Genomic DNA, 27,233 nt, shown 5'->3' with positions numbered 1-27,233 from the left:
ATTTGAGATGGAAGGTAGGAAAGGATATACAAAAAACTGTATATACATTTTGTGGGTTTGAACAATACCTGGACACCGACATTTTATTCTGTGGTCTTTTCTTTCTTATATTATTTGTTGTTTGCCCTTCACTATGTTATGTCATATGGAGCTCAAGCGCAAGTTCAGTCAGGAAGACACTCACTCGTAATCTCTGTCTCTCCTCTCCTTGGAATTACTCTATCAGCTGATTGGGGGCGTGCGCTTTTAAGTAACCAACCAGATTCGGCACAGTTTCCTTAAGCAAATCATATCTGTGCAGTCAACTTTAAAAGTGTTCTCTCTGCTGCTGTCAGTTGTCATTTCAGCTAAGCAGACGTGACCCTCCTCCACCCCAGTCACCTCCAGTCAGCATCACAGTCATGCTCCTGATTCATCATCAGATTGCAGCAACTCTCTTCACCACCACCACCACCAGTGTCTGGACTCCAGAGGGGATTAGGCCTATTGGACCTCAGTATCCCTACCCTCGGTGATAGTACTTCATGATGGAGTCCAATCGCCAAAGGCTTTGCACTTTTCATATTTGCATGTGTAATAAATCATTGTTAAACTATAAAACAAGTCTCTCCTGATTGAAATGTTATTATTAGTATAGTATATGTTCTTTGTCCTTTTCTGTTCTCAGGAAGATCTCTGTCATATACACGCGCGCGCACACACACACACACACACACACACACACACACACACACACACACACACACACACACACACACACACACACACACACACACACACACACACACACACACACACACACACACACACACACACACACACACACACACACACACACACACACACACACACACACACACACTCATAACATGATAAATAACGATTTGACACACAAAAAGTAAAGCGCCGTTCAGCTATTGTATTTAGAAAACACTTGACATCTTTGAATCATTCCATAAAAAGATCATTGATTTCAAGTCCACTGCTTTTTTAAAAAAAAACATACAGTACCAAAAACAAAATAAAAAAGAATAGAAATCACTTTACAGAGTGGTTTGTCAAAGCTCGGGATTGATTGAAAAGCATAACTAGGAGTACTGCGTTTACACATTCACATGGATCAAACTCGTCAACATCAGCTGGAGGGTGTTGAGGTCAATTCTTACAGGGACAGGACATGACGACAACACAGGCAACATACAGAAGGTTGCGTTTCACTATCACATAAACAATAAAGACGAGGGGAGGAGTTTGTATGGACAAAAGAAAGGCAGGAGCAGAGCCTGGGCAGCATTCCTTTTATCATCCCACAGTGAATGCAAAAAAAAACATACAAGTGCAGAAACATTATGAATAAATTATTTGCATAAATAAGATCGATGGTAAAACAAAATAATACACAAGAGTTGTTAGGCAAGGCTGCTTTGGCACATTTGTGTACTTACAGTACTGTGATAATTAGGTCCAAATAACTGCTGATTTGTTATACTGCATGCCATGCCAATTGCGCGTTGCCCTTGGCAGCTCCAACTTACAAGCTATTTCCTATAATATCCTTCTCTAAAGCACGGTCGCATCAGCATTTAAAACGGTCACTAAGTCCCCATGGAATGGTTGGCGAGGTCAATCTTTCTTTTGTGGTGATTTTTAAAGCGTCAGTACTTCTGGAACAGAATCTGAACGTTTCGGTTTCATGTTGTCTCTCTGTGAAAGTTGAATTCAACACAACTTGTGTTTCCATTTTATTGTCGGGCGAAATTTTAATTAACTTTTGAAATATCGCAAAAAAAGAAATGCGAATTATCAACTGGGTTGGAGAGAATTAACTCAGCTATGCAAAGCATAGTTTCATCAGAAGTTGGCGCCACAGGCTACGCATGGCTGTAATCCACCAGGAAACAGAGTAGAAGAAGAAGAGCTTTAGACCAAAACAAGTCGCCTTGGCCAGCTAACCCATGTACGAACTAACAAAAAAATGATTGAGGTCTTCAGGAATTTGTTTCAATCGGTCAAGTTTTAATTGTTCTTTTATGTCCGCAAGTTTTAGTCATGTCTCATGCTGTCCGGCGATGAAGATGACTTAATGCAACAATTCTTGCTTCGAAAAAATCCCAACAAAGTGATTGCAACGATTCTATAGGCAATAAATCATTTTGTAGCAAACTTTTGCCACTTTAAAAGCTGATGTGACCAGGCCTTCATCGTGTCAACACATATTATCCAAGCTTCTCAGATCTTTTGTGAGGTTTTTTTTAAAGTGCAGCTATGCGTTTGCTATGGAAGAGAAGCAGCAAAGCTCTGTCTACTAAAGCATGTATGTATATATTCAGTTTTCAGTATTTCATTTCTTCTCTTTTCTACTATTGAATGCAAGCCAATTAGTGGTCATATATTGTACATGTACATCAAAAATACATGTGTGCTTTTCTAATTGAAAATAGATTTGTGCTGCTGTACTGTGACCAATAGACTATAGTGACATCATATTAATATAAGTGCCTTCAGATACTCTTGGCTTGAAATATGACATATGAAATGATTTGACTTCATTATTACTGGCCTGCAGATACAGTATATCATGGCTTCATCATGGGTGGAAAGTAAAGCAGTGTTACTATCTTCCAGTAATGAGAGAAGAACAGAAAAAAAAGATGGATATTAATACCTTTTTTTTTTTTTTTTTTCCTCCACATCATAAATGCTTCATACACATGGCACATCATATATACCACGTAGGTCTCAGCTGCTTCATTGTCTTTTGAAGGAAAATTACATAAAATATGAAACAAATAAATGCCATCAGACTTACATTCTAAAAAGTCATTTGAACTGATTCAACACAGTATTAAGATATCTGTAGAAATGCTTGTGAGAAACTAGTGTGGCACCGCCCCGTCAATCACACACTCAGATACGCACACGTGTGGTCACAGCAGGGTTGTCTTCCCAGAGAGCAGCATGTTAGAAGTCGTCGTGTACTATAGAAAGTCGTATGTGTTTGTGTGTGTGTGGTGTGCATGAAGGCATCCTGTTCTTGGTATGTGTGTCTGTATTAATCTTCTCCATTTGTCTATGTTATGTGTTGTCATGCACGCGTGTGTTTGTTGGGGGGTGGTGTCATTATGGCTGAGAGAAGGCTGTTGGTATAAAGGAAGCACCACCCAAACACACATTCACGCACTGTGCTAAGCAGCACACACACAGTCAAGACAGAGACTCAGCGGTCGGGGGGTCTTTGACGTCATAACCTGGCGTGCAGGTTGACGATGACGCCGTCTTCGGGAAGGTCTTTGACAGGTAGGTCGCTCATGTCCCCTCCTCCATGGTCGGTGCTCTCACAGCTACTTTGAGGCGACTCAGGAGGAGGCTGGTACAGGATGCTGGCCAACAGGAAAAAGATTGTCCCCATGACCTAAACAGATGATAGTGGTGAAGGAGTAGTTTAACAATTTAGGAAATACACGTGTTTATTTTCTTGCAGAGAGTTTCGACAAGTAGATCGATACCACTCTCGTGACTGTGCTTGAAGCCAGAGCCCTCAGGCCATTAGCTTAGCATAAAGCATAACGACTGTAGCAAGGAATAAAGTAAATAAATACACCTGCCAGCACCTCCAGTTGTATTTTGTGTGAAAGTTAACCCATTCAGTAGTGTAACACGTTGTGTACCATTTGTTTAATTTGTACACAAACTGAAGTGTTTACCCCCTGCTTCCAGTATTATGCTAAACTAAGCTAATTACATTTAAACATGCACATCAAATATGTCCATACAGTCCCTAAGGCAGAGTGTGTAAACTATGTTATTACATTTTTTAAGGGAAGCAGAGATATCTTTCGTTTTCAACAAAGAGATTGAAAGTGAGACGACAGTAAAAGGCCGGTTACTGAGTCTATTAGTATTACCTTATAGATGATACCAGCTACTAGTGTGTACTGGCTCATGGCTGAGTTATGATAGAGGTAGCAGGAGCCCTGCTCACCACACTTATCCTGCCACAGTAAGCAGGAGATGTCAATCACCGAGCCGAAAGCTATGGGCCCCGGAATACCACCTGTAACAAAGGTTGGACAACATCTACATTAAGCAAATGGGTCGTGATTCAGAGGTTAGAAGAAGAAAAAGAACTTGATGCAAGAATACAGTGGGCCTACCGAGTGTGCGCACCACAATCCACTGGATACCGAGTCCAAAGGACCTCTGGCTGTCTGGCACACACCTGCACGACACACAGTTGGTCAGGCATGAAGGCAAAATGGATCTCACACTTCATTACGATACAAGTTCATCCTTTTTTCAGCTCCTTTTGCGGCATTTGTTTTATCTGCAGTTTGCCCCGACAGTACTATAGTGATCTGTTCGGACCGCCATCTAGTGGGCCACGGAGGTACTGTCAAATGGTTCGATTTAGAAAATATATATTTGGGGCGAGTTATGCCCATTGGCAAGGCAGCTATGTATTTTTCAAGGCAGTTACCAGCTGTTTACTTGTAATCAAAACACAAGTAGTAAATGTGACATCATTTACCTGAGTGTGGCAGTGAGTGCTGGGATGCTACAGAGGAAGGTGAAGGAGATGATGATGAAGAGGAAGGAGAGGAAGGCTGGCATGTGGTGGCAGGTGCTGCCACACTTCCCTGTTAGAGCAAAGCCCTCCTCGCCCCCGGACACATTTCCCACCACACAGCTGCATCCAGAGTACACCTGAAAACACACATATTGTTCATTAGTTCACAAACAGAAACATGAACTCTTGTGCATAGGGGCCTTTTGGCTGTGTTTATGCACATGGCATACGTTTTGGCAATGGTGTAAGTTTACAACCGTAGCTCCCGTATTAAGTCTGTAATAATCTGTAAAGCAGACATGCTTAAATATGTCAACCATTGAAGACCATCATTATTATTTTATCATCAGGCTTTCAGTCTAGAGCCCTGGCTTCAAAATAGTAACTTTTACTATTTTCTACCAGATTTCCTCGTGTTTGGCCTTTAGGGGCCTAAGAGGATCATACTCTATCTTAAAATAATAACATTGTTGACTAAATGCAACAGCGATATTATACAAAGTACTAAAGGACATCATAAGAACATACATCAAATCATATTTGCTTAATTCAGAGCTATTCAACTGTCCACCTAAACTGCTTTACTAATTTTGCTGCTTCTAAATTAGTAAAAACGTTTCGGTGAGTAGGTTCAAGTGTGCATCGTAAACTGTGTGATGGTTAAGAGAATTAAAAGAAATACTGAAAGGAACAATGTTAAAATTCTTAAATATCACTAAATTATTTCATTATATTATCCTAAATGTTGTAGGTGTAACAAAATGTTATTGTCTTTACAATAATGTCGATTTATCATTTGGAAAAAAAGTTTTTGTTTGAAGAACATTTTATTCTTCATTGAAATGCTTCAGAGGAGGCCTGTAATGCAAACGAGTACCTCTGCAGCAGAATTTAGCATCCTCAGTTTATACTAACACTGAGAATGTAAATAACTATAACTGCAGTGAATTCATTTGAATGTATTGTTGCTTGTTAGCACCTTATGCTGGGAAGTTAAAAAATATCTTGAGGAGCAGAGGAAAGTCATTTTTTTATGCAGGAGGGGGAGGCTTCAGCATAAGGGAGGAAATACTGGGAGGCAATGCTGTCCCCTGTATTTACAGACTCACAGCTTTGTGCTCTCTAGGGCTGTCCTCAACCAAAGAAATTGTCAGAGGACTAACACTCATAAGATTTTGTTGTCTAATCCATTAGTTGATTTAATATACAGATCTGTAAAACAGAGTTTTTCCACAAAGAATCACACAAAATCTTTGAAAAAACTAGAGATGTGCACATAAGTTAGTTGGAAATAAGTCATTGAGCATGAAAAACGCATACAAAATGACTAATCGACGAATGAACAAGACCAAAACCACTGATCAGTCAATGAATCTACTAAGAGGGTTGCAGCATTAGAGCAGCACCTGTTTGCCCGTGGACTGCTCGGTGTGGTTGATGGCGCTGCAGCCAGCGTAGCAGGGGGAGTAATACATCACTCCGTCTGCCCCACACACCGGGTTGTACAGCTCTCTGACACAACTACAGCCTGCATTACAGCCCACTGTCAGGTCCTCCTCTAAAGAAGAGCTGCAGACACGAGGTGAAGGAGAGACAGAGAAATGAGAGGGAGGGAGGGACAGAGGGAGGGAGGGAGGGACAGAGGGAGGGGGGGACAGGTGTGTGGAGAAAGGACAAAGAAGGAGGTCATTAGATGCAAAAAATGTGCTACCTCATACTTTGTGATAACAAGTAGTTTCCTAAGTCACTACTGTACAAGTCATCATGATGGTAATACTCTGAAGTACATAAAGACAGTGCTGAATAAGCCAGGCTATACTCATACAATGTTCGACGCCATACCTACGAGAAGTAATGCACCGTAATTATGTTATGTCCCACAAAATCAATTTGTATGTAATCCCAGTTATCGTAAACCAGGAAGTATAAACCTTTAACAGTTTGTAAACAATGCTGACATACGTAAGTGTGGGCACACAAATAAGGTGAAGTGCAATAGCTTGTCAAGCTATGCAAGGGTTGTGAATGCAAGAATATATTAGCAAGTGACACAATAATTACCACAATGACACAATTAATATACATGTGATTGGCGGAGAAAACCCCAGCGTGTGATGTTACACCAGCGAGAAATTGTGTACAAGTCACCGGATGCAAAATTTAATCGTGTTCTTGAATATTCGGAAAATGCATAAAAAAAAATCAGGGATGACTTTTTGTAAAATATCATACTTATGAGGATACATTTGAAAAAGCACATGACAAAGCTGCACAAACTGCCCTGTATCTCAATAAATATTGTTAAATGACATCATCTACATCATTGGTCTAACTGAGTCGAAAAACCATTAAGTAAATACGTATGTTTTGTGCTTGCAATGGCTTCACCACGTTCTTTTCACTAGAAGATTATGATCCAAACAATCCTAAGAACATTTAAATGTTTAATGTGAAGTGAAATGTGTCTTTGTACAGCTAAGCACCTCCCATTAAGTTCTATTTAACTAGTAATCGTAAAGGAACTTCCTTTAAACTTCACATAAAATCAATCTAAAGTCAAGGAAAGAAATAAAATATTTATGGATTAAATTCATCTACAATCCCACTTAAAATTAGACAAGATGTGGCGAACAAATCAGCTGGGATGAATTGCTAAAATATGCTGCACATTAATAAAAATGACATTTACAAAATGGACTTATATAAAAGGTAAGCTACCGTTAATGCTAATGCTAACACAACATTGTAAAGGACTGTTAGTGTGACATTGACACAGATTGTTGGAATGACCACAAGAATAATTGCTACCTCAATTTCCCCCAAATATTAAAGTGATATTACTGCATCTTTTCGGAAAAAAAAGTCAAATGAACAATAACCGAAACTAATACACATTTTAGTCAAAATAAAATCATAAAAAGAACTCAACATTAGGAGCCAACATAAACACTGCCCACCTGTTCCTACGGCGCAGCTCGCTTGGCTTGTCATACAGGTCTTTGTACTGGTCCAGTTGCTGGTTCTCCATCAGACTGTACTGGTATGACGCTGTGACACCGGCCATGGGCACGTTGGGGCAGTGGATGAGGAAGATGAAGATGGCGAGCAGACTGACCATCGCACACATCATGCAGAAACGGATGATGCCTCGACAGCGCAGGTTCAATCTCTTCACGATGTAGCCGCCCAGGAAGGTGCCACCGCCGCCGGCTGGTACCACCATGTATCCTGAGGGGGGGGGGGGAACATACATAGGCATGCAATCAGGCTGCTGTTCTACTATTAGGCCAAAAATCTCTACTTGTAGACATGAAGTATCACAATCTTAGTTGTAACAAAATGTACTGAGTAGAGCCCATAGAGGATTAACTCTTTTCACTGTGGACACTGCATTGGCTTTTCTGCACCAGACTCCAGGAGACTGCCATGGTTTGGCCAGATAGAGATAAATTAATTGTTTAAGTGGAGATTTGGAAATGTTTCGATCATATGACTCTAAAACAACGCAGCCGCCACGCGACTTTTAAAAATCTATCCAAATCCTTCCACTTGCGCTTTTTCTGAGCCTAACCTCAAACTATTGCTGTCTAAACAAAACCAAGTAGTGTTTGTTGCGTAAGTAAACCTTCACTGGAAGTTTCATTTCAAAAGAGACCATATGCATGTAACCAGGTGTTGATTTTGTAAAGACGAATGCATGTAACGAGCAGAAACTGACACTCCATCCATGACATGTCCAAAACGGACACTAGGTTACCTAGAGTGTCATAGTTCAAAGTAGTAGGGCCTCTGATCAAGCCTCGATATTTGACAATTTCGGGGAGTGAGGAAGTGTTGTAAATTCAGTGAAAGTGCCTGTTACATAAGACACTTCTTCTCAACAGGAGAAAAAAGTCACTAGCTTGATCCTGCAAATATTTACTTCACCAAAAACTCACAGTTGAATGATGTATTTCAATGATAAAATGTGCCTATTTCTGGTGTAGTTAAATGATAAATGACAAAATATTCCTACTTCTGGTGTCAATTTATAAATGTATTGCAGAGGAGGTACTGGCAAATATAAGGTCAACGGGAATAAAGTGTTGAATTTTACATATTTAATGTCTCCAACATCTCCAAAGGAACAGGTCAGAGTCAAAAAAGTCTGTCTTGGCTTTTTTTTATTTCTCACTGGGTTGAGATGGCTTTAAAACAGATTTTGATCGCTCATTTGGGTTTGCTCTGGACTTTGCATCATGTGTTGTATGATTTAACCCCACTCACCAAACCATGTGGCAGCCTCTGAAGCACTGAGACTGAACTGTGACTCCAAGAACTTTGGACCGAAGGTGGACATGCCAGCGATGAGGGTGGCCTCCGTAGCCCCAGCCAAGCACAGGAACAGGAAGGGGGGATTCTTCAAGAGGAGCAGCACAGACCTGGAGGGAGAAAGACGGAGCAAAGAGTAAGTGTGCACAACTAAGTGAATAAAACGTAGCTTCCTTTTTAATTAAACCAGGCCGCTCGAATCCCACCAGCCTGGAGACGTTCCTAGTACAGATGAGCACTGCACAAGATCTAAAGACGCATCGTCATGTTACACAACATGATCCTCGCCTTACTGTGTGCACGTAATCCCCAGTGCTACAGTAACAGTGGGGACATCCTGTGGGTTGCTGCGTTCATAGTAAACACAGTAGTGAACTGAAAAGAGGCAGGACTGCCACTCATCTGTCAAAGTCCGTAACATGCCTGTCTAAATATAGAACTTGTCTGGAATGTGACGTTTATTTCCTCTATATTATAATCTCTTGATTAACCTCTTGATGGATTGATGTTTCAAAACAGTTGAGGATGTGTGCAGCGGGGGGGAGAAAACATACCAACACAATGTCATGATAACTAACATACGGACATTTTCTGAATTTACAAATAGAGCAACTTGCTGTAATCCAGTTACTCCTAAAAGGGTTACAGCGGTCAAAACGTTTTAATTAGTGACTTCGTATTCGGCACTCATTGTCATCATCGTCATCATTGTCATCGTCGTCATCATCATCATCATCATCATCATCATCATCATCATCATCATCATCATCATCAGCATCATCATCAGCATCATCATCATCATCATCATCTAACTGGCTAACATCACACGTGGAATTCCACTGAGAATTGTTAGCTACAAGCAGAGCGGCTGACTTTTCAATCTCGTTTTGGAGTGAGACAGTAAAATGACTGCAGGTTTGACATGTTCACAGTCGGGGCCATTGGGAACAGGTTTACATTGAAAATGTCAGTAAATCTCTGAGGGAAAACATTGATCAAATATAAGTTCAAGAATTCGGACATTTTGAATTCAACACTTTAATTTGAGGAATGACAGTGAGTTATTGGTCTCTCTCTGCATAAATGATCTATGGCTGTAGTTCCCAAACGTTTTCCGAAAGGGACCCTCTCTCTATCTCTGAGTAAACTCGCGTATCCTGAATGGCTGACATATTCGACAATATCGATTCAGAACAACTGATTAACTGTACAATCAACCCAAATAGTGAATGCCATAACTGCAGGAAGTAAAAGGTACAATTTGGATCAATTGTGATTTTTTTCCTGTGAATATTGCATCAGTGACGAGTTGTCCTGTTATTTTAGGAACTTTTGATACAAGTCTCTGTTTGTATAAATTAGTCTTTGTAATTGTTTTTTATAAATCCTACATACTTAATAGGCTTCTTTTTGATAATTTGTTTTCTTCTCCCTGGTGCTTGGCCATTGTTCTCGTAGCACTTTGATTGTTTCGGCGGCTGTTTAGCAGAGGCCCTGATGCTGAATGAATGAAATGCTGGGATATAGGCCAACTGTATGTTTTTGTCTTACCCCCCCTTAAAACAAGGAGGCCTCGTGACCCCCCCCCCCCCCCCGTGAAGCTTTTGCCGCTCTAAGTGGGGGTCCAAACTAACAGGCAGGTTTTCTTCTAGGAATTTTTTACATTCTCCATTTTCCGATTTATGGCACAAAAACAACTCCTCGTGTTAATGCGCTGAGAGTCATTCTGATGATGTCATGAAGGTGTCACGTCTCTCTTTGATGTCATCTGTGCTGTAATCTCTATAAAGATATCTGCCATCAGAATCTGTAGGCAGCGGGACAAGATTTTGGTATCAGAAGTGTTCTGCTTCCCATTTGTAGTCTATGTTGACCGATCACGTTTAAGCAGCGTTTGGTTGAATCCAGTTAAACATGCGTTGTGGAGAGAAAATCTGGGAACCCGCCAGATATCATCTGATGATCATTTAGCTTTTTATTGGTTTCAAATGAGCTTGTAAAACTGGCTACTTGTGAAGGAATGAATACAAAGTAATACACATTGTCTCTCAACTCCAACTCCAGTCTCACATGTTCCTCTTGTCCCATCTCATCTATCCTCAGAACGGTAGTCAACGTGTTCCCAGGTTGCCTGTACTGTATCCAGAACACTTTTCTATTATCCTCTTCAGTAGGTGCATTACCTTGGCATGTCTTTGACTGATTTGCCAAACTGAGGGTCTGCGGCTGTGGTCTGGCTTCCGTCCTTGAGCTGGTGGGCCTCAGACACCCGCATGGCCACGTACTCCTGAGAGCCTGCAGGAGGAGGCAGAGGATGTGAGACTGAGTGACATTTGCCACTCCCATAACCAATTTCTACCGTAAGCTAAAAATAACAACATATATGAATGAATGCACTTTTGCTTCTTTACTGCCTGCCTGTTGCAAGACAAAATAGTGTGTATGTGTATGTGTGCAGTGGACGGGAGTGGTACCCGGGAGCTGTCGTGGGTAGCCCAGGATGGGGAATGCTACCAGTAGAGCTGCTGCTCCTCCTGCCAGGAAGCCGATCCACCAAGCCCCGACCCACAGAGGGTTCTCTGGAGTCATCTCTGTACTGTGACAACACACACACACACACACACACACACACACACAAACACATTGTGTGAATGACTTGACATTCACCGATATCGACCTTTAAATGCTAGTCCACTTAGGGCTGGGTAATATGGCCAAAATCTTATATTACAATATAGGTCATTTCATATGTCGATAACAATACATTTTTTGGTAGTTCAATACATAAATAGGCTTTACTATGTGATTGTTTCATAGAGACTATTTTTGTATACTTAGTGCAAAATTAACTATGTTAATTATGTGCGAAAAAATGAATCAATATTTCCAGCTATACACTGTCTCTGTTAACATGCATCAAGTCTGCTCTATTATATGTTGTTCTATATATACTCTATTCATTCATGGGTGTTCTAGTCTATTGTTATTGATTCTGCCATCCACAGCAGACTCACGTCAGGTGGATCTCGGTGTAAATGTTGAGGAAGTATCCCCCCAGCAGGTAGCCTGCTGCTGGACCCACAATGGCCGCTGTGTAGAAGATCCCTGGAAAGAGAGAGAGAGAGACCACAGACTGAGAACCAGACCTTGGGTGTGTCAGTATACTGTCTACTTCCTGTTTCCTACAGGTTAAAAGGGCCCCATTGTTCTTTATTGGGCTCTGTGTCCCCAAAGATAGAGTTAGAGCTTGATGTCAAAGACTGTTTGTGTGTTTGTCCTTTAGTTTTGAGCACAGCGTTGAGTGGGTCACACTGTGCTCTGCTGCTATTTGAAATGGGCCTAGTGACGTTTAGTACCACTGGTGTCCTGAGTGGATGCTGAATGGTGAAGAAGGTGAAGAAAAGCCGGAAACAGTCTAAAATGACAGGGCTGGCACTTGATCTCTGTTAATGGCAACACAATAATGAATACCATGAACAATATGTTGTGACAGAGTGTGTGTGACTGCACAGAGGGCACATTTGGTTATTTCTATTTCTTCTGTATCCAATTCTCAGTGTTAAAAGTTCGTTCTGTGACTGTCCTCTGGATGGGTACTCCGAATTGGAATCATTATATAGTGTCATTAGAGCAACACGTAATTGTCTTATTTGATCCTAGAGGGAAAGTGTCACAGCAGTTGTGCCCATTTAACTAATTCACCACATTAAACACTTTGAATGAACAATAAAAACAAACAAGAGGGAAAGAGTGGGATGCAACCAGTGTTGTTACAGTTAGATTACAGGTCTATGTTTCAACTCGCACTTTGTGACAGATTTGTTGGCGTTTGTATGCTCATGGTCGAACAAATATGTACGTTTACATTCATGCAAACAACCGACGCCTGCAACGGACATGCAGTCATTATGAAAAGACGCCCTGCTTGATATGTGTTCTCATTATGCAATGCAATTGAAGCGCATTCAAAACAATTAACAATCAGAGACAGAAGTCGGTGCACTTCATAGTCCAGCTGCCAATATTAGCTGAGATTGCCTCAACCGGCAACTGGTCAAATTAGTCGGTTTATTAGAATGCATCGACAGAGTCGTATGATGAAATGCTTTAGTTGTGGTCCCTTTATGCTACTCACATAAAGAGTCACAATCAACCCAGGACACATCGCTGCATCCTGAAACTTCCCACCATCAAACTTTACTCCACTCAAGAATGTTTATCTAAAAGTGCAAAATTAATAGAGCAAAGATGACTTCATTCATTCTCTATAGGGGTACATTTTACTGGCACTTATAGGTATAAATGGCCTTTGTTTCTTTTTTTAAATAATTCTTAATAATTCCGTGTGCTACACAACACACTTTTAGGAAAAGTCACCGACTGGGGGACACTGGGACACTTGTTAAGGTACTATGGTCTAAACAAATCAATTTGTCAGTCACATTATGAGAAAGAAGGAAACGAACAAAGGGCCGAGCAAACAAACACACAACATGCAAATAAAAAATTGACCAATTGGGAAGAGATGATCATTTTTTTTAGTAACATGATTACATCATTAATATGATCACTGTTAGTGAGTGATCGCTACTTCAAACAATGCAAAACCAAACAGGAACATGCTGTACAAAATGAATTACTCACCAATATAAACAGGCGCATAGTTGGACTTGACATTCTCATCCAGGTACGTGACCCCTAACGTGTAGAGAGGCGTGGCACCCACGCCGTGGAGGAACTGGCCCAGCATGAACACAAAACGATAGCTGGACAATCCTCCACCCTCCTTGTCCTGGCACGGGGTGGTACGGTTGCCGGAGCACATAACCGTCCGCTCGGTCAGACTGACCTGGTAAGGGGGCGTGGTAAAGTGAGGCAGGGCAAACACCAGCGAACCAATAGCCATGATCAGCACCCCCCATCCCAGCCAGCGGGGCTTGTGTCCTGTGCCGCCGAAGTAGCTGACGAAAGCCAGGCAGACGCAGGCGGCAATGTCGTAGGAGCTGGCGATGAGGCCGGCCTGGTAGCTGCGCAGGTCGAAGCGCCTCTCAATTGAGGTGACCACTGTGTTAATGAAGCCGTTGATTATCATCCCCTGGAGGAAAGAGGCCACACAAAGGAAGAACAGCACCCATCGAGGGGTATTGAAAGCTTGGATAGCTTTGGGCGTCAGGGCCCCCCAGCCACACAGCTGATCCGAGTCAGTGGAGATCAGCTTTAACCCCATTGGGGTCCCTGGTTGTGTTTCCGCCCCGTACAGCTGCCCCGGGAGCGTGGAAGCCCCGGTGAAGATGTGGGGCCGAACGGGGCCATCAGCTCCGGGGCTGCCAGGGCTTCTGGGGCCTGAGCCTAGTGGGCTGCCTGTCTGGGAGTCTGGGGGGCTGGGGGTGTCCAGAGAGGGGCCCCCGCTGAGAGGGCAGTCCTGAAGGTCCAGGAGCTCCTGCTTGGAGCTGAAGGAGGCATCGGCATTTAGCAAGACGGGCATCTCCCCTCTGAGGGGCAGTATTCTGGGTCCTTATGGCGCAGGAGGGGGGGTCGACGTGGGAGGTCTTTGAACGGGGGAGGCAGAGAACGATGTTTAAAATGTAGGAACACAGCAATGTGAATCAACTGACGCTCAAGGTGAATGCTTTGTGTTCAGGATCTCTGTCAGGCCCTGAGATGATCTATTCTTGGCTTGTATCACTTGCTCCATGTGTCCACAGTGCTCTCCAGGTGCTCTGGTTTACCCATCTGTACAAGGTTGTGCAGGCTGTAAAGACTTCATACTGACGTTGAGTAATGGCATCCTATGAAGAGCAAAGACAGAGATAGGGAGAGAGATTGGATCAGTGAACCAATCGGTTTTAATAAGGCAGTAAAGTTTTTAATGTTTGCATGAATGGATGACACACAAATCTGACACAGCTGACCTATTTTTGTGTCCCTTCAAGAACAATGTGATCCTCACATCAAGATAAGAGTATAACAGTGTGATACAAATAAGTTTTCTTTTACTTTTTTTTGCCACATATGGATGCCAGGGCAAGCAGACACACATACGCACACTGACATGGGAATAAAATCATTCCTGCACAATGCAGCTGATTGAGTGAACTCTATAATAACACAATAAATAAATGATGATCAGAGGTCACAAACACCCACATGTTCACACACAACCTATAAAACCTCAAAAAAACACACACCGGTAATGAACCGTAAGATGCAACCTTTGCTCCAGCAAGCAGAAACACAGATCACAGCTTTCATTAACACCAACATAAAAAGAAAACAATGTACAGATGTACAGTTTCATTTGAGTAATTAGTGCAGCTTGAGACATAATATCCACATTGCTACTTAAACCACACTCTTATAACAATGCATATTTGACTCATCATTGCAGATTAAAGCATAAACACCGTCCAAGTGAAGTTACTTCATACCACCCAGGAGTCTGGGTGATATTGCGTAATGCTTATAACAACAGAATAGACCTTTATTATTTCGTATCGAGACAAAACAAGGTAGCTGGCAAAGCAGCCACTTTGTGTACCTTGAGAAGTTAACGCATTTATTTACTTTCGGTAATCTCAACAGTCTTTGTGAATGTTTGCAGAGAACCTGACCTTTACATTCCATTTGAGTTACCTACTGTGCACGACGCCCTCTAAGAATTTCGATAACTTAAAGGAGAAGTATAAAAAAGGAACTAACTCTGTTCCTCATTGAATTTATTACAAGTAAACATGTTTGTGACACCAAACACTAAAATAAAGCTGTACAGCATGTGAATATCTCCTTTTCAAACAAAAGGGAAATAATTTAAACTGTGACACTCTAATAACTCTTAAAACAGACATAGCACCTTTTCTGTACAATTAATCTAACTAATTACAAAAAGCACACACATCAACAGCAGCATCCATGCTTTAGAAATAAGTTTACATTAATTGGCAACCCCTTTAAATAGAATATAGTTGCCCACAAAAATTCAGATCCATCACAAACACAAAGCTCTAACTATATAGCAATGTATCAGGTTATAATATGCTCTATTTAGCGTCCTACCTCCATTCCAGCTCGTGATAATCAACCAGTCTGGTGACATAAAATGAAACAATAAGAAAAAGACGGAGTGGAAGAGACCGGGCAGCATAAATATGAGAAGACGTGAGAGTGGTATCCATGCTAGGTCCTAAGCCCGTCTCTCAAAGCCTCTTATAGTCCAGCGCTGTGGCAGCACATAAGTACATCCCCCCCCACACACACACACACACACACACACACACACACCTGACAGATAACTGCACTGTGCTTACTTGTGCTTCTGTCTTTCCAAAGCTAGTTAAAAAAAGAAAAAGAAAAGACCTGCATTGCCATTATCGCTTTCAAATGTGCAAATGTGGGGAAAATACATATTTGAGCTGTGGCCCATGCTGAGCACATAATATTGATACAGTACCGTCTGAGAAGTAATGTGTATAAGCATTTTGGATTCAACACTCATTGATGGAAAAATCTTTCTAGAAACTTAGTTCCTGGTACTTTCTATGCCAAAGGTTGAGATGCTAGTTTGCTTTCAATCTAACTAGATGTTTTTCTTAAAGTGACAGCGCTTGTATCAGTCCATATCTCCTGAAAGTTCGTATATAAAAGTAACAACATCCAAATATGTTTTTGATGATTGATTATTGATTATTAATAATGAATGTGTCCACCAGAAATATGTGAACATTTGTTGAATTTGTGGATTTTTTTTACATTTATGTACAATAACTATTGTTATGTGCATTGAACGATATTTTTGAGAAGTTATTAAAATATAAATCACAAAAAAAACAATTGTAAATCCTTCTGTGTGCATTCATTAACATTGGACTGATCTGTAGCAGCTTTAAGAAACAAACTACCACTGACAACATACGCTCAAGTGCACATACAACACGTTCTCCCTCCCAACTCGTCGCATACGGACGCTTGGTCAGTGGCCCCTTGCCGTCACTTTATAACACACCGGGTACCCCAATACTTTTACCCTGCGCCATCATTCAATGAGCAGGGTAGTCCCATAGATTGCAACATGTGGTTAACTTGGTTTGGGTTTAAAATCATGCTTCAGATTAATTAAGTTGTAATAACTCAAATATCTCACTGTGGACTTCCGGTTCCACACGGGACATAAACAGCGGTCTGCTGGGTGAAAGTCCTGTGATTGTTTGACCCATCCATCCACCCCGACCTCCTGCCGACGTGGACTTTGTCGCTCCTGATACTTTGTCGCTCTTCATACTTGTCACCTGACTTCCTACTTTACTCCCATCACAATTGCTACAGCCACCAGAGGCAGCAGCCCTACACGTCCAAAACTGATGCAAAAAGGGTCACATTGAGCATCACAGTTTGACGCCAAAGGGCCACTGACCAAGCTGCCGTACGTGACGAGTTGGGAGAGAGAACGCGTTGGCACATGTGCGAAATGCACTGACACAGCTTTTTGATTTCAACAAACAACTCCTATTTTGGCACCGAAACCAAAAAGCAGTCTGTAAAATTGTTGTTGGCAAGCTACCCCAGCTCATTATTCTGCACGGTTTTCACTGAGCACAGAATACCGGAGGGTCCTCACAAGCAAAGCTGTTTGCTGAACAATAGAAAAAGAATAGGACTTTCCAACCATGCTGCTGTGAGCTGCTGACTATTCAGCTGATCGCTCGTGATAAGTATGAATAAAAAGGTTTGGGACAGAAGCCAGAGCTGACAATCCAATTAAAATCGCATTACGGTTATCTGAGGTGGGGGGGTGGAGGTATAAAGGAATTTGTTTGGTGAGAGATTGTGAGAAGGTTTTATAAAGCATCATGAGAGGCAGGGGAGGGGAGAACGAGTGGATCAGTATCAGGTGATGATGATACGACCAGAGGTGGGAGTGTCTTAGAGCCGGGCCACTCTGTTAACAATGCACTATGGTGAGGTAATCCTCTCCCACTGTTTGTTTTTTCTGTCCCTGGCTGCTTATGAACCAAACAAAGCCAGAAATTGAAACGTTCTCACTGGGTTCTTTTTTTTCTCATTACAGTCCTATCTCATTTTCTATCTCGCCCTTTTCTTGCCTGTTTTCAAAGTGAGATCAGAGCGAGCAGTTGTAATATTAATAAGCGACGGGCTTTGCCCTACCTGGTCCTTTATCTTCACAGCAGAAACGTATTTGCTTTGGACTGGGGAGTCTTTCCTCCTCCGTGGTAAACAAAGGCTTTTGAAGTATCAAGGGGACGCCTCTCATGTGGTTATTACACAGCCACCAAACGACAGACTTAGACAAAGTCTCACACTGCCAATCACCCTCAAAGACACCGGTGTTCGCACACACTATATTACAAGGGAAGAGTTTTGTTACTGCAAAAGGAAGGAATATTTACTGTAGCAGAAAATTCGTTTGGGAAAAATGTAGTGAAGGAGAGATTCTGAGGCGAGCGGAGCTGTGATCCAGTGAGTCAACTGTGAGAACAAGTCACCCCGTTTGAACCGAGCGCTGATGTAATTCCAGGAACCAGCTCTTTGAAGCTTCAATTAGAAAAGCATACAGCCCTGAATTGAACTCCAGCAGCATTGCGTAGTGTGTTCTTGTTGACCTGCATGTTGTGAGACCAATATGGCATAAATCTGAGCGTTGTTTGTAAGAGAGAAGATAATCACATGGAAGGAATATGTGGTCAGCTTTATTCATCTCAGTCTTGGTTTGTTAAAGTGGAATTGTGACTAATTTAGTTCCATTTTCTGTGTTTGACTGCAGACTGTGACTGAGTGCGAGAGATGCGTGATTACAGGAAGAACGTCGTTGATTGATATAAGTTGGTTACCAGCTGTGGGACCACCATTGGAAATGGTGATATGATATCTTTCCAACTAATTTCTATGTTTAGCCTCACTGCACGTTTGGGTTTACCACGTCTGTGGACACACACACACACACACACACACACACACACACACACACACACACACACACACACACACACACACACACACACACACACACACACGGAGGGGGAAAGAGAGAGAGAGAGATACTGTCCATACATACAAAACACATACCTTTAATTACGCTTCTTTAAAAAACAATTTGCAGTGTTCACACAGTTTTCCATTCTTTGTATTTATATTCTTAACGGCAACGTCTAAATTGTTCTATTCTTATCTAAAGTTATCTTTATATATCTTTAAGATGTATGTATTTGTACTGTTTGTATTTTAAGTTAAACAGAAGCCTACTTATTTTCATTTATATATATATCTTACTACAATGTTGCAATGCTGCACAGCTCTGTTCACACATATCTGAATTCTAGTAGATCCTTACTTATTGTTTGTACATTTATTTCTTTTTTATTTCACCCTTTCCTCGGCAATGCAAACAAATGATTCCCATGCCAGTACAGCCTCTTCCGATCACGTCTGAACCTGGTCCCTTTCCTCTCCTGCCTGCACTGCAGCACATAACGGGTCTGAAGGGGATACAATGCAGAGCTATGACTTAATGCACAGCAGACATTAGGGACGCTAGATTCTTTCTTAAAATCGGATGACTTTATTCTCATTAAATTATGATTTTAATATTGTAATATTGTTTCTTTTTCACTCAAACTACTACGACTTCTCAGGGAACACAATGATGTGGGATATATTTTTAATGTGCAGAGTTTTGAAGATGGACAGAAATCGTGTTAAAGTCCAACTATTCAAGCCTTGGAAATGCATGAAGTACATATAGGCTGGATCCAAGCAGTCATGTGCATTTCACTTAATGCAGCACATGGCACCTAAACGTTTTCAGATTGGATGGCTTTAGAAAATGATCAAATTGTATTTTAATGAAATGGAGCTCAAGCGCAAGTTCAGTCAGGAAGACACTCACTCGTAATCTCTGTCTCTCCTCTCCTTGGAATTACTCTATCAGCTGATTGGGGGCGTGCACTTTTAACTATCCAACCAGATTCGGCACAGTTTCCTTAAGTCAATCATATCTGTGCGGTCAACTTTAAAAGTGTTCTCTCTGCTGCTGTCAGTTGTCATTTCAGCTAAGCAGACGTGACCCTCCTCCACCCCAGTCACCTCCAGTCAGCATCACAGTCATGCTCCTGATTCATCATCAGATTGCAGCAACTCTCTTCACCACCACCACCAGTGTCTGGACTCCAGAGGGGATTAGGCCTATTGGACCTCAGTATCCCTACCCTCGGTGATAGTACTTCATGATGGAGTCCCATCGCCAAAGGCTTTGCACTTTTCATATTTGCATGTGTAATAAATCATTGTTAAACTATAAAACAAGTCTCTCCTGATTGAAATGCCTCCTGAAAAGAAGAGTAAGGCTTAATGATTACAGCCAACAGTGTAAGGTCATCCTTGACTTTGTTCGGTACCTGTTGCATCTCCATTATGTATTATTTGATAAACTATATGATCTGCTGAAAACAAGCAGTCAAACATGGACAAGCACACTACAAAACCTGCTTAATCCACCATTGTATACCTCGAAGTTGAATTGACACAAACCAGCTTAATTCAGACAGAATAAAACAATGTAGTGTGGCTCTTTCACCACCTGCATTAAAGTGTTTTTATAATAAGGATAACAATATTACTAATGAAAACAAGTTGATTTAAATAGCACAACCAAGAAGAAGAAGCAGGTGAAAGAGGGACGTGAAATGCATACGTAAGTATATACATAAGTATATTAAGTCTCCTTTTGTCCTCAGCCTGGAGTGAGGAACAACTAACACACCTTGATAAGAGGGCCACTGAGACCTGCAGCTGATGAAGGGCACCAGTAGCTCTTTAATGTCCCTTTAATTGCTCTTTAACCACAAGAATATTGAACAAGATTCTAAATTTGATGGGAGGCCAGTGTTAAGAATTCAAATTGGGAATAACGTGGGTCCTTGGCAGCATGCAGCATTTTTTGACCACTTGTAGGTGATTTAGGGAAGTCTCGCATTGGCAGGAGAAAATAAAATTGCACAAGTTAAGTACGGGAGAAAATAATGAATGAATGAATGAATGAATGAGTAATTCATTATCACTTATAAAGTCAACGCATGTTGAGATATGTCATATTTCTAATGTCACACAACAAAAGTGTAGATTCACTATTAAGAGTTGAGTGAAGCAGGCAAACGTAGCAGCAGAAGGGAAATCATTTAGACAGACGGGCTGATCCTCAGTATGTGGGTGTCGGACTGGTACTGCGTGATGCTGGTCTCAGTCAGTGAGGCGCTCGACCTTACTCACACCACCCAAACATATTAAACCGAACTCAGGCTGTATATCTGTCTCCATCATGTCTAATGTCCGTCTGTTTCTCTGTAACTACCAGGCGGCAACCTCCGGTTCTGCCGAGTGAAGCCGATGCGGAAGTGTCTTAAACTTGCATTCTTATGGTCTATTTAGAGTCAAATAGACCATAAAGAGGCGTCTGCTTTAGGGCGGGCTTCCTGTGATTAACAGGTCGCTGCTGCTACCAGAGCAGCTACCATACGACGCCACTATGTCACTCCTCCGCATTCTAAATTTGGTCACTTCCGTTCATCGGTTGCTAAAAAGCCAAGATGGCGACGATGAAATCGCTGAACTCGAGGCTTCATAAGGGCAGTCCACAAACCAATGGGTGATTCAATGCCACATACCACAGCATTTATAGCCTAAGCTAGTTTGCAATGCTGGTCCCCTGTTGGGGGAATATTTTATTCCAAATGAGCTAGATGGCAGGACTATATCAAATCAAACGTTCTCAAATCAATCCCATGGTGCAACACAAGAGGTTGCCCTGTTGCCATCTCCACCTCATGTTCCCATATTTTTGACAGCATTGAACAATCTCTCATTTTCTTCATCCTTCATGCCCTCACAGTTCTCTAATAGGCACATGGGAGTTATTGCAATACGTGGCCAGTATGACAGTACCCAGGCCAGATCCTCTCTGTCGTTCTAGCAGCGTTCCAGTGCTCCCAGTCAAGTAGTCGCCGCGTCTTACAGTTAGGCAGGGTAATCCGACCCTCCGGGCCCCAATAGCACTGTGGGGAATTAATGGGATGGGACAAAGTAGGCACTGACCCAATAATGGTCTTCTGCTTGGCTGCAGATTAGAGAGCAAACATCAACTAGTCCCACAGGCCACAGACAGCACTGCTCATTTACCCCTCACCTCCATGGCAATGAAGCATCTCTATTGTCTGCTCGGATGTTCATTCTCTTCTCTCTGACCTCTTTTATGATTCGACAAAACATAATGAGAAGACAAGAACAAAGGGCTGTTAACTAACAGATATATCGACTTGAGGTGCATTTGAACAACATTAGAACACTGTACTGTTTTCCATGCATTAGAACATTTCCTGGTTTGTTGTGGGGAGGTTAGTCCGTGTAGCGTGGCTGTAGGTAGAAGTATCTACATCATCAGGTTCCTGTTTTCTTTTGACAGGTTGTGATACAGAGCAAAAAAGTCACAGCTATTATCAAAGAGAATTAGCACAGTGTAACTAAAGATTATTCTATTATTGATTAGTTGTTGATTATTTCACAATTGATCCATTATTGTACAATATATTTGAGGATAGTGAATGTAAATGTACATCACAGCTTCCCAGAGTCCACGGCGAGGACTTCAAATGTCCCATCACTTGTGGACTGTTGGAGATATGATAAATGTATTAAAACAGAGAAAAGCTGAAAATCTTCACAATTGACAAGTTGGAACAACAATTACCCTGATTTTACATCTTCCCATCCAGTGTATTTATTATAAATAGCCTAGTATCACTGCTGTTTGTGATTGGGTTGTGAGAAGTTTTAGTTGGTTGCAATCTGCAACCTCATCGCTAGATGTGCCAAATCCTACGTCATTACGTACTAATTCCACATATTTGTCAGTTGTGTCCAAACAGAGAGCGAGAGGCATGAGCCGACGTACACACACAAAGAGCAGAGGGACAGAAAGGCGTGTCGACCGTCAATGAGGAATAAACTCTGATTGGTGATCTGTGATCGGATTGGTCGATACGGCTTCCGGTGATTGGACCCAAAAATCCTGGTCGCAGCCCCTTTAGTCCAGCCCCCTCATAGCCTCTATGTCTGCAGACTCGTATTCTTGTTATATGATCGATGTGATGAAGCACCTTGATTTGTCATTAATTCATTTGCGGGATCAGCGAATGCGGACATCCCTTCCTGCTTATTTGTGGTTTGTTAATTCATTTTTTCTGAAAATCTATTACACCATGATATACTGAATATAGATCACAACATAAAGTCCTATTTGCAATGCAGGAATTTGTTTTATCTCCCACTACTACCATGTAATATACTTGCATAAGCTGGAGGACAGGGGGGGTTATCTTCAACGGCCCCTGAGTAACCGGGTGTAGACCTATTTTCTATTTTACTGTTTATAATTTTGTCCAAACATAATATGTAATCATATCACATTTTCTACAAATGATGCATTCGACAAAGTGGCCGCAGCTATTTGGATGTGGCAGGATGAATGGGCACACTCTGAACAGAGATCATATAATTCAGTGAAATCATATTTCCAGCTGTGCACATCGGGAAAATGATTGATGTTTTTCTTCAATAAAGGCCAAACTCTGACGTACCGGGTGTCACGCGCTCTTCGTTGGCTGAAGTAAAGCAACACACAGACACATGTCCAAAAGTATCTGACTACAAACATAGACACACACACACATGCAGATATGCATCAACCCCCTGACCTACATCTCACTCACATGTGGGAACATGTGACCTTGCTGCCTCCTGTTGGTGGTGAAACAAAGTGAAATAAATGACCTAGAGAGCCAGCCAATGGCTCATACTTCAGACATGTTGGAATGGTCTAAAAGGCAAAGTATTTTCAAGAAGGGACGTCTGTGTGCGTGTGAGATGAGACCTAGAAAGTATCCGGGTTAAGCGCGATTCCCTTCGGCTGTCTGCACCGCTTGAAGCTGCACTTAAGCCTCGTCAGCGCCTCTGCCTTTCAAGGAACGATGGAGGGTGAGATGGCGCAGGGAGGAAATAACTGTGTCACCGTGAGCACAGAGGGGAAAACAGTCAAGAGTAATTAAAAAGATTATAATTAATATGGACTGTAACACAAGTAGGGTGCAGTCAGACACTCTGATTTCAAAGGAGCATGGTTCATCCAGCTCTGTCTGAAGAGAGGATGTGGGGGAGTCGGCAAAGCACTCTTTCCAGGAACTCTTCTTTGCTCTCACACCGTTGTATCACACAACTAAACGACACCAGTGTCCTATTCCGTCTTGTTGAAACTATACTCTGCATCCTTCTTGCTATTCGTCTCATCCACATGCACACGCCTCGTACTTTTCCATACATTTGCTCTTCCTCTCTTTCTTTGGTCGTTGTGTTGCTGATGGTGTTCCAGATGAGCTGTAGTAAGGGATTGTGCAAAATATTATATATGGGGTTAGGGTCATGATAACAGTCAGAGGATCAGATCTCATACATATCAGGTTATACAGAGCCAAATTGAAACCGAAACTTCGCGGTTTTGTTCCAGAAGTAACAAAATCCCATTTTAAGTAAAGCAGAGGACTAAAAATCCAGCTCATGAACAGAACAGTACTCAACAGTACGCTGGAGGGTTCACTCCAAACTTATTTTAAAACCCTGTTTATGGTGTTGAGTATTTCGTATTTCTGTATTTAGTTGCGTTTCATAGAACCTAATTCCCATTCCCAAATGCAGGTTCAACTCCACCGGCTAAAGAATAAGAGGGCAGTCCAAAGGTAAAGGGGACTTGGTTAGTTCAGCCATGTCTACAACAGCAGGACAGAGAGGAGAGAAAGGTGTAGAAGTTCTTAATCAGCAGAGATTTCAGTTCAAAAGCTCAGGTTAAAGGGATGTTTTTTAATGGATGGATTAAACAAGATTAAGATCCACCCACACTGCCTCACCAGTACATTTTCATGGAGTGTTTAGCTTTCTGTATGCTAACAAATGAATCATTGTTTAACTTCAATCACCAACTCTGGTTTGAGAGACTGATATTAAAAAAAGAAAGGTAATCACTTAACATTATCACTGTCACTTGCTTCCTGGGGCCAGTCAGTGTCAGTGACATCGAACGTGACACACCAGTAAAAAATAAAAATAGAAAGACCAGCAACAGCATGACATCCTCGCAATGGGAAAGGAGTCTATAGCCTACTTTTAAACTTTCTTCTTTTTTTTAATTAGGGAGTGACTGAGATTGACTGACATTAAGCCCCACGTCTCCACCCCAATCATTTTCACACAGTCCCAAATTGGTTGGTAAAATAATATCAGCACCATTGAATGAGGCTGATGAAACTGATTTGAACCCAGCTGGTTGTACTGCAACGTGCATGGGCAGCTGACTAGAACAATGCAGAGACTACTGTGCCAGCAGACAGTTCAGCTGGTGTGGTGTTAACAAACCATAGAGATGTTATGGCTTAAAAAATGCATAACTCAATTGCCACTTAATTGCAACATTGTGTGTGTGTGGAGAATTTGCTAGTCCTTTATCACGCTCTTTTTGGCCCCATCTGCCATTGTGAACTGGGACGAACAATCTCCTCAAATTAGACGGCATTAGTTCCGCACAACGCTTATCGCCACAGTAACAGAGCTCCCTGGGAAATCACTGCACTGTCATTTAAAAACCTGATGTTCGTCATCAGGGGCACCATGAGATTTTAATGTGGCGCATCAAAGATTGAAATCAGTGAAACACATAATACTACTCTGTTGACAGCTTGTTGCAGCTGAGGTGAGGTGTAAGATACAGTGAAATGAAGGTTCAACCTTTGATGAGAGGACTGATAGGTCTCTTGTGGTTTGACAAGTAATCACACAACAGGAGAAGTCACCTATCTACAGAAGTTCAAGTTAACAATGACAACAGCAGGGCATGGAAGAAAGAAAAGAGGAGATATTTTGGCTTCACTACACTGAATGAAATGTTCAATATCATGTGATGACGAGAAAAAGATTACAACAGCTTTCCTTTAGTAAAACTATACTAAAATGGTTTTCTTTGACTAAGATACAACTTAATGCCCAGACTTTCAGTGCTTTATATTTGTTACACTGTGAGGCGATGAACTGTGTGATCATTTGCTTTGTTTGTTCTAATGCAACGAAACAAAAACAAAAACCTGAAGCCTTTGTCCAAGAATGGTTTCCACCAACAATCTCAGCAGACAAGTCTAAATCAGTCTGTGTTCCCACGGTTCAATCGTTTAAAGATCCTAGTTTCTCTTCGATGTGTTTATGTTCAGGAATGGAAGGAAAACCCAAACTCAAGGTCCACTTTCTCGCTTTTCATTTAATTTCATACACATCTCATGTTTGTCTGCAGTGGATGGAATCCAGAATTCACTTTTCACTTTTACGTTTTGAGAATTGTTTTCCATTCATCTTTCTGCTTATACTACTATCGCCACATTATCGCCACATTATCAGATAAGAGTTTGCAAAAAAAAAAAAAGGAAATGCATGGAACTCACGACTCACTCCGGTCTATTCATGGGACAACACAAAGGCCTGCTTGTGCACAGACTGTTGTGACAACTGTCGGTTACTAACACTTTCATTAATGATCTTCACGGCCACCCCGTGTTTAACCAGAGTGATAAAACATGAAGCATGAAGCAGTAGGAAATGTTCCGTTTGCATTGCAGTCACTTAATACACATCTGAAACGACGTAAGGAGAATGAACAATGAGAAAACAATGAACATGATGCATTGTTTCCTGTGAGACCTTCGTGCGTAGGTAAGTTATTTGACACCAGCATGGGGAAGGAGGACTCGGCCACAAACAATGAAAACTATAGGTTTCACTACAATAAAGAGGAACAAGGGTAGTATTCAAAACAGGGTTGGATTTCATGAAAATCTTCCCCTCTAGTCCAAATTGTGTCTTGCTTTCTGTGACTTCAGGTGGATGATTGAGCTTTGCGTAAGGAAATATAAAAAAATATCAAGTTCTGCAATGTTGTGTTTTGTGATACTGTATCGATTCTCAAAAACAGTCAATTTTGAATTAAAAGTTTACATTAAAAAATGAACCCGATAAACACTTTATTTCTTTTGCAGAGATATGCAACCTCCCAGTGTATGTGCCCTCTCAAAGTAGTGCCATGATGTTGGATGTGAGTGACTGTGACAAATGTAAATGCAGCTCTCACTGTTCTGATTGCACAAAAAACTAAAACCTATTATTTACTCAGATTGCACGCATATGGTGGTGTTCTTCATACTATGACCGTTTTTCGTAAAATTGGATACAAAAACAACAACAACAATATTTTGAGTCATAACCC

The 27,233-nt window shown here is 41.6% G+C and overlaps 1 protein-coding gene across 1 annotated transcript; it reads right to left on the bottom strand.

Annotated features, from left to right (window-relative positions):
- Nucleotides 1–3,241: 3,241 nt before the first annotated feature.
- Nucleotides 3,242–14,363, bottom strand: slco4a1 (solute carrier organic anion transporter family, member 4A1; the record flags this gene model as incomplete). The annotated part of the gene is made up of 11 exons (XM_079172277.1): nt 3,242–3,412; nt 3,906–4,054; nt 4,155–4,219; nt 4,529–4,704; nt 5,974–6,136; nt 7,525–7,795; nt 8,834–8,988; nt 11,062–11,173; nt 11,353–11,474; nt 11,893–11,983; nt 13,523–14,363. 11 exons carry the CDS (start codon nt 14,361–14,363, stop codon nt 3,242–3,244), a joined length of 2,316 nt encoding a protein of 771 aa, XP_079028403.1.
- Between the last annotated feature and the right edge of the window lie 12,870 nt (nt 14,364–27,233).

The sequence above is a fragment of the Pholis gunnellus genome (assembly GCF_910591455.1).
Source record: "Pholis gunnellus genome assembly, chromosome: 2".
Classification (NCBI taxonomy): Eukaryota; Metazoa; Chordata; class Actinopteri; order Perciformes; family Pholidae; genus Pholis; species Pholis gunnellus.
This window is presented reverse-complemented; position numbering and strand designations above follow the sequence as displayed.